At 34.2% G+C, this 17,638-nt stretch overlaps 1 protein-coding gene and 1 long non-coding RNA gene across 2 annotated transcripts in view; one reads left to right on the top strand and one right to left on the bottom strand.

The window, feature by feature from the left end:
• LOC309608562 overlaps positions 1-17,638 on the bottom strand; it is a 733,071-nt gene that overhangs the window by 256,305 nt on the left and 459,128 nt on the right. The window lies entirely within an intron of this gene.
• Positions 1-17,638, top strand: part of STT3B (STT3 oligosaccharyltransferase complex catalytic subunit B) — a 99,171-nt gene that overhangs the window by 50,174 nt on the left and 31,359 nt on the right. Inside the window, exons 2-3 of the mRNA XM_082348472.1 lie at positions 249-357; positions 3,983-4,270. Coding sequence (XP_082204598.1) covers positions 249-357; positions 3,983-4,270 — 397 coding nt within the window. The remainder of the gene's footprint in view (positions 1-248; positions 358-3,982; positions 4,271-17,638) is intronic.

Below are 17,638 nucleotides of genomic sequence, written 5' to 3'. Positions count from 1 at the left end.
ACTAGTTTGGTAGAGTTGTTTTTTGGTGGGGGAGGGAGGGACTTTGTTTTTAGTTATATTTAGAGATATTAGCCTATTTCTTGGAAAATAATGTGTTACTTAGGTTTAAGGAAAATTGTTATAAAAGATGTATTTATGTAGCCATAGAGCTATATATAAAGAGTAAAATATAAAGTATAATGTTAGAAAGAGAGCTATTTCTTCCTAGTAAAGTTTTATAACATTTCTTTTTTTCCTGTTTTCTCTAGGTTTAATTATAGATCAACACATCATCTTGCATCTCATGGGTTCTATGAATTTTTAAATTGGTTTGATGAAAGAGCATGGTATCCACTAGGAAGAATAGTCGGTGGTACTGTAAGTATATTTGCAGTTATTTATGTTAATCTTAAAATTTTGCGGTTATTTGAGTAAATATTAATCACTAAGGTGGTGGCAATTCTTTTTTTTTTTTGTATTTTTAAGTATTTTAAGTATTTCTGAGCAATAATAAGGTGCGTTGTATTTTAAAATTCCGCATGTTCATTGCTAACATATAGAAATACAGTTGATTTTTTTAATTAATTAATTAATTTATTTATTTATTTATTTATTTATTTATTTATGGCTGTGTTGGGTCTTCGTTTCTGTACGAGGGCTTTCTTCAGTTGCGGCAAGCGGGGGCCACTCTTCATCGTGGTGCACGGGCCTCTCATTATCACGGCCTCTCTTGTTGCGGAGCACAGGCTCCAGAGGCGCAGGCTCAGCAGTTGTGGCTCACGGGCCTAGTTGCTCCGCGGCATGTGGGGTCTTCCCAGACCAGGGCTCAAACCCGTGTTCCCTGCATTGGCAGGTAGATTCTCAACCACTGCACCACCAGGGAAGCCCTAAGGTGGTGGCAATTCTTGAAAGCTTTGTATAGTTAACTAACACATTTTTCTGTGGCTGATTAGTATTTAATTTGCTAAATCTCTTTTCTTGACCCTCTTCTTCCCACTCTCACCCCGCAACCTGTTTTTGGGTTACCTCATACTAGCCACTATTTCTGACAAGTGGATCTCTTGTCACACATTTAAGTTCAGGTTATTTGTATGTTTTTGTTTTGTTCTGTAACAACTTTATTGAAAAAAAATTTTGGGAAGGAAATAGAAATGTAGAAGAATCAGATAATTCTAATTTTCCAGGTCCCAATTACTCGAGGTAATTGAGTATTGATCATAGTTCGTGGGGAATTATAATGTCCAGAAGATGATATAAGAGAAAATATTTTTAGGATTTGGGATGTAAGGAGAATGCTGAAGAGAAAATGAAAGACAAGACACCTGTTTGGGCAATATATATGTGTAGTATTTTTTTCTGGATCAGTTTTGTCAGAGGTTTATCAATTTTAGTAGATTTCTTAACCCAAAGAAACTTTGACTTTGTTGATTATTAAATATTTGCCTTCTCTTGTGTTAATTTCCATTTATTTCCTTCCTCCCACTTTCTTGAGTTTGTTTTGATGTTTTTATCTGTCTTCCTGATACAGTTTGATGAGTAATTTTCAACATTTCTTAGTTATTAATGTGTTCATTTTGAAGCTATAAATTTCCCAATAATCACTTTTAACTACATTGCATAAGTTTTGATATGTAGTATTTTCATTATTGTTCAGGTCAAAGTGTATTTTAATTTCCACTATAATTTGCCCTGATTCATGGGTTACTTGTATTTAACTTTTAAACATAATAGAATTTCCTAGTTATCTTTTTTTTGCTTTATACTTCCAATATATTATGGTTAAAGAACAAATCCTGTAATTTTAATCCTTTGAAATTTATTGAGGCATGATTTGTGGCCCAAGATATAGCCAACTTTTATAAATGTTCCCTCTGTATTTGGAAGGAATAGGTTCTCCGTGGTAGTCAGATGTTGTGTTATAATCTGGGGCATCTTCTTATCTTTGATGTAAACAGAGATAAAGATACAGGACAATAGTCATGAATTAGGGTGAATTAGAAAGGTATTGAATGGTGAGAGATGTGGTAGATGGCTGTATCTGTACTTCTTGTGGGATGAATGCTATCATTACTTCATTGTACTAGTCTTTGATTACTATAGTTTGTTTCCTGGTGTGTTTATAAATTTTTATCTTGAATTCACCCTCAATGAAGGCTTGTTTTCTGAGACTCCTGGTGTCTTGGTATTTGGGACCATCCTTATAATAATCTTTCTCACTTGCCTTTGTTGGAGCCCTTAGAGGTCTTACTGCTTTTAGGACAGTTTTTAGAGGTTATTTCTCAGCTTGAGGTTTTTTATACACGATGCTGTTATAAATGTGGAACCCATATTCACCCATGTGATGAATGAGTTTCTTATTTCTTGTTTTGTTTCTATTCAGAGCTTTGGAAGTAAGGCAAGAGTTCCTTACTGTTTCCCTTGATGGATGGGTAGAATTTGTCTAGTCTAGTTTCATAAATGGGCCCTGGTTTTGTGCTGGGAATTAGGCCTTTTCTTTGATCCCTGTGGTGAGTGGTAACTACCCCCCAACCTCGAGTGCCTATATATCAAGCCTGCTTTGTTTTTGTTTTTTCTCTTTTTAGATTCCCACGGCATCAGTACCTACTTTGAATTTCTTCTTTATGTTTGGAACCTGGAGGGTTCCCTTCCTTTTGAGCTTAAATATGCCTTTTTTGTTGTTGGGTGGTTTTATTTGTTTGTTTAGAGTTTTTTGGTCCTTTCATCTAGTACTTCTACCTATTTTGGCTGTATTTCATATGTCAGTTCAGTCTGCCAAATTTAGAGTATTTTCAAATTCATTTCCATTTTCTTTGAATATTGCTAACAATATCATACACTGAGGCCTGGTATCATATATGAAATGGAACAAAATTTTGATTTTTAAGAATGGTGATGATTGCCATACTTTTTCCCCCTTCCATTATCCCATTCTCCTTCTATACATTCTATCGAGCATTCATTTTGTGCCAATCATTGTTCTCTGGATGCTGGGGAAATTTTTCTGGCTATTCTGGAGCTTATATTCTTGTGAGGGTGTTTAGTTAATAGACAATAAATAAGTAAAATAAATAGTATGTGAAATGGTGATAAGTGCTATGGAGAAAAAAGCAATGGAGTTGGGTTAAAGACCATGGGAGTTTGCAAGTTTAAATAGGATAGCTAGGAAAGGAAATTTATAACATTCTTTGTAGTTTCAGTGATGGAGAAAGAAAAATCTTTTAGGATTTAGATAAGGATGGAAATATAAATACACATTTTAATCACTGAAGAATAGCTCAGAATTAATGTCCTATTTCTTGTTCTTTGAATCCTCTTAATGTTTCATGTTCTCTTTTAGAGGGAGGGTGCAGAATATAACTGTTAACTGGCCTATTCTAGTTTATTATTTCCTTTCTATTCTTAAATATTTTAAGAAGTGTAAAAAGGTCTAATCTTCCAGGAGTCCGAAAATATTATATCTGAATTCACCAACTAACTAGTCCTTCTTTTCCTAGCTAAAATTGTTTACTTTCCAAATCTTGACTTTGAAAGAAGGGAAAAATCATTTATAAATACCACTTAAATAATATTGCACGTAACTTTCTTTCATCTTCCGTCCTTTTCTCAGTCCCTTGAACACAAGTATAGGCAATGTTGGAGCACGTTAAAACTCCAAACTTAAGGATATGTTAGATTAGGACCCTGTTTTATAGTGAAAGGATAGAGTTAGTGGGATCAATAAGAAAGTTACGTAGTTTTTCATTGTTAAACCTCTTCACTTTTAATCATTCATTCAGTATGATCTTTCTTCTTTTGCTTAAGTATGTATCTGAATATCAGATTTTTATTTGTATCTAATCCACAAGAACATTTAATTTTGTAATGTGTGAAGGCAAACTATTGTAAGAGCTTATTCTCAAACTTACTATAAACAATATATAATAATAAAGAAAGAAGCTTACATTAGTGTTTTCAGCTACCTCATTTTATATGTAATTAAATTGTCCTTTTTTTTTCTTCCTAGGTTTACCCAGGGTTGATGATAACAGCTGGCCTTATCCATTGGATTTTAAATACACTGAACATAACAGTTCACATAAGAGATGTATGTGTGTTCCTTGCACCAACTTTTAGCGGCCTTACATCTATATCTACTTTCCTGCTTACCAGAGAACTTTGGAACCAAGGAGCAGGACTTTTAGCTGCTTGTTTTATTGCTATTGTACCAGGTTACATTTCTCGGTCAGTAGCTGGATCCTTTGATAATGAAGGCATTGCTATTTTTGCACTTCAGTTCACATATTACTTGTGGGTAAGTAACACTTAATGTTTTGTTATCGTTAATACCCATGAACTTTCTGCTGAAATGCTGTTGTGCAGCATTTGTCTTTTATCAATTATAGTTGTATACAGAGAACTCTGTTACTGTTTGTAACAAGTAAGTCATAGCTCCAATAAAGAGGCTATCAAAAAATTAAGCTCTTGATTTTGTTTCTTTTGTAGGGGAGAGAGGAGTCAGATACTTAGGAAAATGAAATGTGGTTCAGTGGCTTAGGATGTTGAATTCTGTTTGTGAAACTTGTATTATTTTACTGTTGCCAAGTTATTTCTTCCTTGCCAATCTGTATACCTTCTATTTCCTTTTCTTGTGTTACTGTATTAGCTACTAATTCCAGTATGATGTTGAAAAGGAGTAGTGAGAGGAGACATCCTTGTCTTGTAGGTAATATTTATCAAGTTGAAGAAGTTCCACTCTATTTGTGTCAATAGTTTGCTGAGAGATTTTATCATGAACGGATGTTGGATTTTGTGAAATGCTTTTTCTTTATCTTTTGATACACAGTTAACCCTTGAACAACACGGGTTTGAACTCTGCAGGTCCACTTACACACAGGTTTGTTTTTCAGTAAATACATACTACAGTACTACATGATCCAAGGTTGGTTGAATCCATCGATATGGAACCACAGATTATGTAGGGCCTACTGTCAAGTTACATGTGTATTTTTGATACCAAGGGGGGTGAGGGGGTCACTGCCCCAACCCCTGCCTTGTTCAAGGGTCAACTGTAGTTACATGATCTTTTTCTTTTGACTTTTTGATGTCATGAATTACATTAATTGATTTTCAAATGTTGAGTCGCTATGTCATACCTGGAATAAATCTCACTTGGTCATGATATTGATATATAATTCTTATAATACGTTGTTAGACTTGATTTCTTAATGTCTTGTTGAGGATTTTTGCATCCACGTTAATGAGAGAGATCGTGGTCTATAGTTTTCTTTTCTTGTAATGTCTTTGATTTTGGCATTAGGACAATGCTGGCCTTGTAGAATGAGCTAGGAAGTGTTCCCTCTACTTCTGTTTGCTGAAAGAGGTTGTAGAGTATTGCTGTCTTTTTTTTTTTTAATGTTTGGTAGAATTCACGAGTGAACCCACCTTGGCCTGGTGCTTTCTGTTTTGGAAGGTTATTAATTATTGATTGATTCCATTTCTTTAATAGACAGAGCCCTATTCAGATTGTCTATTTCTTCTTGTTTGAGTTTTGGGAGATTTCTTTCACAGAATTGGTCCATTTCATTTAGGTTATCAAGTTTGTGCACATAGAGTTGTTCATTGTATTCCTTTATTATCCTTTTAATACATGTCCATGGGATCTGTAGTGATGGTCCTTCTTTTATTTCCAATATTAGTATTTGTGTCTTCCTTTTTTCTTAGCCTGGCTTAGAGGCGTATTGATTTTTGTTCATCTTTCAAAGAACCAGTTTGTGATTTCATTGATTTTTCTCTATAAATTTCCTGTTTTCAACTTCATTGATTTCTGCCCTGATTCTTATTTCTTTTCTTCTGCTTCCTTTGGATTTAAATTGCCCTTCTTTTTCTAGTTTCCTAAGGTGGAAACTTAGATAATTGTCTTAGATCTATCTTTTCTGTTATATACATTCAATGCTGTAAATTTGCCTATGAGCACTGCTTTCTCTACATCCCACAGATTTTGGTAAGTTGTTTTCATTTTTATTTAGTTAACAATATTTTAAAATTTTTCTCGAGATTTTTTTATTTGACCCATATATTTGTTTAAAGGTATGTTGTTTAATCCCCATTTATTTTGAGATTTTCCAGTTAATTTTCTGTTACTGATCTTTAGTTTAATTCCATTGTGGGCTGAGAGCAACACCTTACATGATTTTTATTCTTTCAAATTTGTTAAGATGTGTTTCATGGTCCAGATGTGGTTTACCTTGGTGAATGTTCCATGTAGGCTTGAGAAGAATATGTATTCTGCTGTCCTTGGATGAAATCAAGTTTAGATGTCCATTACATCCAATATCCAGTTGATTGGTGGTGGTGTTGAGTTTCATGATTTTCTTAAATCATGAAAATCTTACTGATTTTCTACCTGCTGGATTCATCCATCTGAGGGCGAGTTTTAAGTCTCCGTTTATGGTAGTGGGTTCATCCATTTACCCTCGTGGCTCTGTTAGTTTTTCCTCATGTAGTTTGACACTTTGTTGTTAGGCACATGCACTTTAAGGATTATGTAGTCTTTGAGAATTAATCCTTTTGTCATTGTGTAATGCCCTTGTTTATCTCTGATCACTTCTTTGCTTTGAGGTTGGCTCTGTCTGAGATTAAATTGCTACTCTTGCATTCTTTTGATTAGTGTTAGCATGGTATATTTTTTACCATCTATTTATTTTAGAACTATATATATCTTTATATTTAAAGTGGGTTTCTTGTAGACAACATATAGTTGGGTCTTGGATTTTGATCCACCCTGACAATTTGTTCTTTTAATTTGTGCATTTAGACCATTGGCATTCAAATGATTATTATTAGTTGGATTAATATTTACCATGTATGTTACTGTCTTCTAGTTGGAACTCTTTAGTTCTTTGTTTTATTTTTGTTCTCTACTCTTTTTCTACCTTTTGTCGTTTTAACTGAGCATTTTATATGTTCAATTTTCTCTCTTTTTCTGGCATATTAGTTATGCTTTGTTTTAAAACTGTTTTTAGCAGTTGCGATAGAGTTTGCAACATACATTTACAGCTAATCCAAGTTCACTTTCAAAGAATACTATACAGGCATATCTCATTTTATTGCACTTCACAGATACTGCATTTTTAGAAATTGAAGGTTTGTGGCAACCCTGCATCAAACAAGTCTGTCAGTGCCATTTATCCAACAGTATTTTCTCACTTTGTGTCTCTGTCACATTTTGGTATTTCTCACAATATTTCAAACTTTTTCATTATTATATTTGTTATGGTGATCTGTGATCAGAGATCTTTGATGTTACTATTGCAAAAAGATTACAACTCACTAAAGGCCCAGATGATGGCTAGCATTTTTTAGCAATGAAGTACTCTTTAATTAAAGTATATGTGTTGGTTTTTTAAAGCATAATGTACTCTTTTTTTACATTTATTTTATTTATTTATTTATTTTTGGCTGCGTTGGGTCTTTGTTGCTGCGTGCGGGCTTCCTCTAGTTGCAGCGTGTGGGGGCTACTCTTTGTTGTGGTGCGCGGGCTTATTGCGGTGGCTTTTCTCGTTGCGGAGCATGGGCTCTAGGCACGTGGGCTCCAGTAGTTGTGGCACATGGGCTTAGTTGCTCTGCAGCATGTGGGATCTTCCTGGACCAGGGCTCGAACCCGTGTCCCCTGCAATGGCAGGTGGATTCTTAACCACTGTGCCACCAGGGAAGCCCCGTAATGTACTCTTATAGACTACAATTTAGTGTAAACATAGCTTTTATATGCCCTGGGAAACAAATTCGTGTGACTTGCTTTACTGCAATATTCGCTTTATTGTAGTGGTCTGGAACCAAACCCACAATATCTCTGAGGTCTGCCTGTATCACTTTATAGGCAGTGAGTACCTTATAATAACAAAATAATCCTAATTCCTCCCTCTTTTCCCTTGTATCATAACTGTCACTCATTTCACTTTTATATGAGCATACATAATAATTTAATTTAATTTACCTTTACTTCATCTTTGATGCTCTTCCTTTCTTCATGTAGATCTAAGATCCTGATGTATGTTATTTTCCTTCTTGTTAAAGAACTTTTAGCATTTATTGTAAGGCAAATCTGTCAACAAATTCCCTCAATTTTTGTTTGTCTGAGAAAGTCTTTATTTCTCCTTTAACTTTGAAGGATAATTTCACAGGGCACAAAATTCTAGATTGGTGGTTTTTTTCTCTCAGTACTTTAAATATTTCACTCTGTTCTTGTCTTGCTTGTATGATTTCTGAGTAGAAGTCATGTAATCCTTATCCTTGTCCTTCTATAGGCAAGGTGTCTTTTGCTCTGGCTTCTTTCAGGATTTTTTTCTTTATCTTTGGTTTTCTGTAGTTTGAAAAAGGTATGCCTGGTTGTGGTTGGTTATTTTGGCATTTGTTGCTTAGTGTTTGAGCTTTCTGGATCTGTAGTTCAATGGCTGACTTTACTGGGAGAAATTATCAATCATTCTCATTTCAAATATTCTGTTCCTTTTTCTCCTCTCTATTACATGTATATTACACCTTTTGTTGTTGTTCCACAGTCCTTGGATATTCTGGGTTTTTTTTTCTGGTCTTTGTTCTTTTCAGTCTTGGAGGTTTCTATTGATGTAGCCTCTAATTCAGAGATGCTTTCCTCAGCCATGGCCAGTCTATTCATAAACTCAGCATAGGCATCCTTCATTTCATCTGTAGCCTCTTTTTTTGTTTTGTTTTTTGTTTTGTTTTGTTTTGTTTTTGGTTCTTAGGATTTCCAGCTCTCTGCTTACATTGCCCATTTATTCTTGCATGCTATCTCCTTTATCCATTGGAACTCCTAGCATATTAATCATAGTTTTAAATTCCTGGTCTGATACTTTCAGAATCCTTGCCATATCTGGTTCTGATGCTTCCTCTGTCTCTTTAAATTGTGTTTTTTGGCCTTTTGGTATGCCTTGCAATATTTTCTTCATAGCCAGACATGATACACTTGGTAAAAGGAATTGCTGTGAATAAGCCTTTAGTAATCAGGAGGTAAGGTATAGTCCTATGATTAGGTCTAAGTCTTTTAGTAAGTTGGACTGTGAACTTTACAAATTTTTTTTTTTTTTCTCTCCCCACTTAGGTGGGAAAGGATGGCTAGAGCTGACTGGAGTTATGTATTTCCCTTCCCCAGGTCAGTTAGGCTCTGATAACACCCCAGCAGGTCAGGCTCTGGTTAATAGTTTCTTCTGAGGACAGGCCTTGTTAAGAACAGAATGCCTTTGCATTTTTCAGAACGTTTCCTGTTCCCCTCCCTGTGCCAGAAGCAACAAGGGGGTTTTGTTTTTCCATATATTTATTGTGAGAACCTGGTTAAGATCCTCAAGGCAAATCCAGCATAATTGTGGGGACCACCATATGACTGAGTCCACCCTGGAGTTTTTAAGTCTCCACACTGAGACTTATGTTTCCCTACCCACCTCCCTGCCCCCAATTATTTGCAGTATTGATTCCTGCATGTGTGTCTCTCCATTGTTGAGAGCAGCAGTTTGTCCTGTGTCTTTCCCTCACTCACAGATCCAGGAAGAGTTGTTGATATTTCAGTCTGTTCAGCTTTTTACTTGTTAGGACTGAGTGGTGACGTCCAATTCCTTACGTGTAGAACCAGAAACCAGAAGTCTATTTATTGCTAAGCTATCTAAACTTAATGTTTTTCCTGCAAGGAAAAGGGTGCTCCTTAGTACTAGCTTCAAGTTAAACCTTGCATATATTTAATTGTTTTCTTCTTTATTCTTTTAGCCTATGTTCATACTTTTTCAATGTTGGAAATTGCTCCAAATTTTTACATATGAATACTCTTACATATTTTTAGGTAGCTAGGTGAATGGTAGCATTATTTTTCTCTTTTATATTTTACATCTTTTAAAGCTCCTTAGCTTGTGGATATTTTTGCTTTGGCAAGGAATTTCAGAGGAGAATTGTTGCAGTCAATCAACATAGACAGTTGCTTGATCTTGAGTTTAAGAGAGAAGAAAGAAAAGCACCCATGGTGATGAAGATGATGACAAGCAGCAAGGTGCTGCTGATGCTGCTGTATTCACCAAAAAATGTTTAAAAACAACTGAGAAAAAAACCTTAAAATTTGGAACATCCTTTTGAGGTCTTTTAACTAATAGAATTTAAATTACATATTAAGTATATATCTTGACAATACATATGAATGGATGGAGCTTGACAGTATAATGCCAAATGGAAAAATAAGTTGAGGTAGAATACATACAGTAATTTTAAATAGTACAAACCATATTGTGTACTGTTTGTTTATACCTATTTATTATGAAAGTATAAAAATATGGCATTTATCCACATATATACCAACTTTATGATAGTGGTTACTCCTGAGTATGGGTGGGTGATATTGAGGAAGAAAGTATGAAGGGAGGTTCAACTCTTGTCAGTAAAAAAAAAAAAAAAATTTTTTTAATAAAATCATCCAAAGCAAATATATGATGTATTTGCATTTGGAAGTGTGGATGGCTATTATTCTCTACTCTTCCATATGTTTGAAACATTTTGTAATAAATTTTTAAAATAATATATTCTGTATGTTGGAAATTTAGAAACAGAAAACTAATGTAAAGAAGCCATCACCCAGGTGTTACTACATTTGCATTTTGTCATATTTTTTAAATTTTGTATGCTTTTATGAAATGCAAAAGTGGTATTGTTTATATAGTTTTTTTATTCTTTATATTCTTTTAACATAGCATGAGCCTGAATCATTGCAGGAGTGCCTTAACTGGCATGTTAATTACTTTTCAACATATTTTAAAATTTCACTTTAAGAAATTGAGCCAAATTCATATAACATAAATTCACTGTTTCAACCATTTTAAAATGTACAGTTCAGTGGTTTTTAGTATCCTCTGTGTACCTACAGAACATTTAATCACCCCCTAAAGAAACCTTGTACCTCCCAATTCTGCCTTTCCTCCATTACTTTAATTTCTGTTTGAAGACTTACCTATTCTGGACATTTCATGTAAATAAAACCCACATTAAAAAATGTGACCTTTTATGTATGGCTTCATTCCCTGAGCATAATCATTCATATTTTTGACATGTATCAGTACTTCCTTTTTATGGCTGAATAATCCATTGTATGGATAATACCACATTTTTTAAATCCACCATTAGTTGATGACATTGACTATTATGAATAATGCTGCTAATGACATTTGTGTACAAGTTTTTATGTGGACATGTATTTTCATTTCTCTTCCATATATACCTAAGGGTGGAATTATTGGTTGGCATGATAACTTTGTGATTAACTTTTTGGGGAACTGCCAGACTGTTTCCCACAGTGGTTTCCCCATTTTACATTTCCACTGGCAATGTATGAGGGTTTTAATTTCTCCTAATCCTCGCCAATACTTGTTTTTTTTCTAGTTTTTTTGTTTTACTTGCCTGTTGGTATGAAGTGGTATCTCATGGTTGTTGCTTTTGTTTTTTTGTGTGTTTTTTAAATTGTGATAAAATACATGTAACATAAAATTTACCATCTTAACTATTTGTTAAGTGTAGAGTCCAGTGGGGTTAAATAGATCATAATGTTGTGCAATCACCACCACCATCCATCGCCACAGTTTTTCATCTTGTAAAACTTGAAACTATATCCATTAAACAATAACCCCCCATTTTAACTTTCCCCAGCCCCTGACAGCCACCATTCTACTTTCTGTCTCTGTGATTTTGACAGCTCTCCTAAGTATTTCATGTAAGTGGAATCATACAGTTTTGGTCTTTTTGTGACTGGCTTATTTCACTTAGAGTAATGTCCTCAAGGTTCCTCAGGGTTCATCCATGCTGTGGCATATGTCAGAATTTCCTTCCTTTTTTAAGGCTGAAATAATGTTCCATTGTATTTATATACCACCTTTTGTTTACCCATTCATTTGTTGATGGACACTTTGGTTGCTTCCATGCTTTAGCTATTATGAGTATGTTGCTATGAACATAGGTATACAGATATCTCTTAAAGACCTTGCTTTCAGTTCTTTGGGGTATATACCCAGAAGTGAAATTGCCAGATCATGTGGCAATTCTATTTTCAATTTTTTGAGGAACCACCATATTGTTTTCTGTAGCAGCTGTAATATTTTACATTCCTATTAGCAGTACACAAGGGTTCTAATTTCTTCACATCCACATCAACACTTGTTTGTTTGTTTGTTTGTTTTGGATAGTAAGCCGTCTTAACAGGTTTGAGGTGATAGTTCATTGTAGTTTTGATTTGCATTTCTCTAGTGATCAGTGAGGTTGAGCATCTTTTCATGTGGTTAATGGCCATTTGTATATCTTTGAAGAAATGTTTACTCAAGTCCCTTGCCCAGTTTTTTTTTTTTTTTTTTTTTAATTATTTTATTTTATTTATTTATTGTTGGCTGTGTTTGGTCTTCGTTGCTGCGCATGGGCTTTCTCTAGTTGCGGCGAGCGGGGGCCGCTCTATCATTGTGGTGCGCGGGCCTCTCATTTCGGTGGCCTCCCGTTGCGGAGCACGGGCTCCAGGCGCGGGGGCCTCAGCAGTTGTGGCGCACGGGCCTAGTCGCTCCGCGGCATGTGGGATCCCCCCGGACCGGGGCTCGAACCCGTGTCCCCCTGCATTGGCAGACGAATCCCCAACCACTGCGCCACCAGGGAAGCCCCCTTGCCCAGTTTTGAATTGGATTTTTTGGTTTTTGGTTGATGAGTTTTAGGAGTTCTCAATATATTCTCAATAGTAATCCTTTGTAAGATACATGATTTGCAAATCTTTCCTCCCATTCTGTGGATTGCCTTTTTCACTCTGTTAATATTGTCTTTGAGTCACAAAATTTTTAATTTTTCATGAAGTCCAATTTGTCTATTTTTTCTTTTATTGCTGTGCCTTTGGTGTCATATCCAAGAGATCATTGCCAAATCTAATGGCATGAAGCTTTTGCCCTGTGTTTTCTTCTAAGAGTTTTATAGTTTTAGGTCTAACATATTTAGGTGTATTTGAGTTAGTTTTTGTATATGCTGTTAGGTAAGGGTCCAACTTCATTATTTTGCACGTTGATATCTAGTTTCCCCAGCACTGTTTGCTGAAGGGACTGTCCTTTCCCCATTCAGAGGACTTGGCACCCTTATTGAAAATCATTTGACCATATATGCAAAGGTTTATTTCTGGGTTCTTTATTTTGTTCCATTGGTCTGTATGTATTATATGTATGTCTTTATGCCAGCACCACACTGTTTGATTACTTTAGCTTTGTAGTAAGTTTTAAAATCAAGAAATGTTTGTCCTCTGTCTTCATTGTTCTTTTCGGGATTCTTTTGGCTATTAGGGGTCCCTTGAGATTACATATGAATTTTAGGGTGGGTTTTTTACTTCTGCAAAGAAAAAAAAATCATTGGATTTTGATATGGATTGCATTGACTCTGTAGATCACTTTGGGTAGTATTGTCATCCTCCAGTCTATGAATGACCATGGGATGTTTCCATTTATTTATGTTTTCTTTAAACAGTGTTTTATAGTTTTCATCATACAAGTCTTTTACTTCATTAGTTAACTTGTATTTTATGCTTTTTGATGCTATTGGAAATTTTTTTGTAATTTCCTTTTTGCATTGTTCATTGTTAGAGTATAGAAATGCAACTGATTTTTGTGTGTTGACTTTCTATCTTGCTATTTTGCTGAGTTCATTTATTAGCTCTAACAGTTTTTTGTGTATGTGGAATCTAGAGCTTTCTCCCTATGAGATCATATCTGTGAACAGGGGTGATGTTACGTCTTCCTTTCCAATTTGGATACTTTTATTTGTTTTTCTTGCCTAATTGCTCTGGCTAGAGCTTCAAGTACTATGTTGAATAGAGGTGGTGAAAGTAGGCATCCTTGTCTTGTTCCTGATCATAGAGGAAAAACTTCAGTCTTTCACCATTGAATATGTTTGCTGTGGGTTTTTCATATATGGCTTTTGTTATATATTAACATGTAATACATGTTATTAAGTATGTAATATATTTTATGCTATATACTAGTACATAGTATTTTGTATATTAATGTTATTTGTACATTTTTTATACATGATATCTCTCAGTTGGATGAAGGTATTCCTCTAATTGGACTCCTCAGGGAAGGCCCATGAATATCATATTCCTCAAGTCCTCACATGTTTAAATCTGTTTTTTTATTGTGTCATATATGAGAGTTTGGCTAGATGGAAAGGTCTAGGTCATTTGTTCTTTACTTGAATTTCTTGGAATTGTTGTACTATGATCATTTTGCTTTGTTATTGTCAAGAACCTAATTTTATGTGTTTCATAACAAACATGATCTTTTTTTCCTGAAGTAATAATTAGTTTTTTCTCTATAGCATTGAAGTCTAATAAATTTCCTAGGATATGTCCCAGAGTTGACACTTCTGGTAATGGTGACCCCTTTCAACATGTATATTGATAATTTTTATTTCTGGAAAGTTGTCTTTGATTATAGTTTCAAATATTAGTTTGTTTCACTGTTTTGTTTTTCTTGGATCTTCTTCCTGTTTGTTTGAATTCCAGTTCTATCACTTGGGGTTGTTTAAACCTCCCGAATATCTATTTCATCAACTATAAAATGGAAGTAATAATAGTACCCTACCTCATATGGTTTAAATAAGTTAATGCATGTAAAGGTATAGAACATTGTAGGAACACAGAAAGTGATGAGTACATGTTTGTTATTACTTCTGTTGTTACTGTCACCAAAAACAGAGCTAGTGCAGATAGAATAGTATTTAGAATAATACTTATTACCATATTGCCTCCTATAGTTGTGGGGTTTTGGGTTTTTTTTTTTAAGTTTCCTCCTGTGCCTTTGTAATCAATCCTCTCCTTAACCCGTATTGCTTGCAACCACAGATCTGATTTCTGTCTGTATGTCTCTGGGAGTTTCTTTTCCAGAATGCCATGTTATAGAAGCAGATAGTATGGGGTGGTCCTCTGTGTCTGACTTACTTCATGTAGCATAATACTTCTGAGAGTCATCTATGTTGTTGCATGTTTTAGTAGTTTGTTACATTTTATTGCTGAGTAGTATTCTGTTGTATGGATGTGCTATAATTTATTTTGTTTTCCAGCTTTTGATAATTATGAATAAAGAGGCTATAAATATTTCCACACAGTTCTTCATATGGAATAAATTAGTATTTCTCTTGAATAAATGCCTAGGTGTGGGATTGCTGGTTTGTAAAATAACTACATGTTTAATTTGATAAAAAGCTGCCAAGTGGTTTTTGCAAGTGACTATCATTTTGCATTCCCTTCATCAGAGTATGACGAGTTGCATTTATTTTGTTTGCATCACCAGTACATAGTTTGTTCAGATGTAACAGTGTTGTAGTGGTATCCCGTGGTTTTAACTTGCTTTTCCCCAATGACTAATATTATCTTTTCATGTACTTATTTCCCATTCCTTTTCTTCTTTGGTGAAATGTCTGTTCATATCTTTTGCCTATGTTTTGGTTGGGCTGTTTGGCTTTTTATTACTGAGTTGTAAGAGTTCTTTATATATTCTGGAAATAAGTCCTTTATCAGATAGATGTGTGTTTTGCAAACATTTCTCCCAGTATGTGGCTTGTCTTTATTTTTTTAACATATCTTTCTAAGTAGAAATTTTTAATTTTGATCAAGTCCACTTTATCATTTTCTCTTTTATGGATCTTTTGGTGTGTCATCTAAGAAATCTTAGCCTACCCCAAAGTTACAAACATTTTCTCATGTTTTTACTTCTAGAAACTCAATAGTTTTAGGTTTTACATTAAGATCTGTTATCTGTTTCAAGTTGATTATGGTCTGTGATGCAAGAAAAGGGCTGAGGTTCTCTTTGGGGAGGATATTGATATCCCATCATTCGAACATCATTGTTGAAAAGACTCTCCTTTCTCCACTGAATTACTCACTTTGATAGCCTTGTCAGAATAGGTTGACTGTATACGCGTCAGTCTATTTTGGGATTCTTCTGTTTTATTGAGATCTCTATATATCTATCCTACACCGTGTTGTCTTGAAATCAGGTAGCGTGAGTGATTTAACTTTGTTCCTCTTTTTCATAATTATTTTGGCTGTTCCTAGTCCTTTGCTTCATATAAATTTTAAATTGGCTTATCAACATCTACCCAAATGAGTTGAGATTTCTACTTTTATTGGGAGTACATTAAATCTATAGATAGTTTGGGGAGAGTTGTTATCTTAATATGAAGTCTTCTGATACATGTACATGGTTATCTCTTTTCATTATTTTATTTCTCAGTTTTGGCTTTAATTTTTCTAGATTATAAATTAGTCATTTGAGATCATCTCTTCTAATATAAGCACTTAAAGGTATAAGTTTCCCTCTAAGTGCTGTTTTCGCTGCACTGCACAGACTTTTTTTGAGAAATAGTATTTGCATACCATAAAATTTACCCTTTTAAAGTATACAATTCAGTGGCTTTTAGTTTATGAATAAAGTTATAACACAAATTCCAGGGTTGTAATTTTCTCACTTTTAAATTTTTCAATATTTTAATATACTCCCTCCCCATTCACGTTTTAGAATAAGACCCACCTTGTTATTTGACCCTGTCCGAAGGTAAACCTTGTCGAAGTTGGCATGGTTTGGGGGAGGAGATTGGAGTGTATTTTGTCACACATGTGCACTGTAACATTGAATTCAAAGCAGTGTTTCATAGTCTGTTAGAAGTCTCATACAGCTCTAAGTGCTGTAAAACTAAGAGTGTTTTCTCTTTTCTTCCTCTCTCCTTCCCTTCCTTTTTTTTTGTTTTGTTTTGTTTTTGTTTGTTTTACAATTTCCCCAAAGATTGGACGTCACTTGTAGTTTGTTTTAATGTACTAACAGAAATAGAAGCCCATTTTGAAAGTGAAGAATTCCTTGAAATAAGCTCTATAGAAAGCATACTGTTAAATTTGAACATGGAGATAACTCTTTTAATACAGAATTACCTATAATGTTTAATACAGAATTACCTATAATGGGACTTACATCTATCATTTCTTACTCAATTCATCTTAAAGATGACCCTTTGCTCTTGGCATAAGTATTTAGAGCTTATGTTTCTAAAGTTTTAAATTCTGTTTTCTGAAGGTGCTAATAATTTTGATTTTTCAAATGAGCACGTAAACTCTTTGATTAGTTTTTTTAAGACAATAGAGATATGTCAACTTTTTGAACCTTCATTTATTGCACGTTGTCTTTCCAGTTCAGAGTAATTGAGAATTTTACTGACATATCATTAGGCCTTCTAGAAATTTTAAGAATATAAATTTATTGAAGATATGATTGTGGTATCTGAAAATTTCTAGATAATGATAAGTTTTCAAAAATGGATGCTCATAATTATATGTGAGATATAGATGATCACATTCAGATGAAGAAAAACTACAGATTAAGGTGTTATGTCTAAGCAAACCTACCATATAAAAATGTAGACTTACTGAACAAATTTATTCTTTAGTTAAAAATCTTAATTTGTTGATATTAATCATTTTAAGATAGAAAATATAACAAATGGAAAAATAGAAGTTCCTTTTAAGATGATTCTTTTTACTAAAAACTATATAACTAAAAAAAAAAAAAAAAATCAAAGCTATTCCTAAAATGTATGACTACTGTCCAGTGTTATAAATGTGATATATATTAAGTGG

Source organism: Balaenoptera borealis (assembly GCF_965194805.1).
Source record: "Balaenoptera borealis genome assembly, chromosome: 12".
Classification (NCBI taxonomy): Eukaryota; Metazoa; Chordata; class Mammalia; order Artiodactyla; family Balaenopteridae; genus Balaenoptera; species Balaenoptera borealis.
Note: the sequence above shows the minus strand (reverse complement) of the source record. Positions and strands in the feature narration are given on the sequence as shown.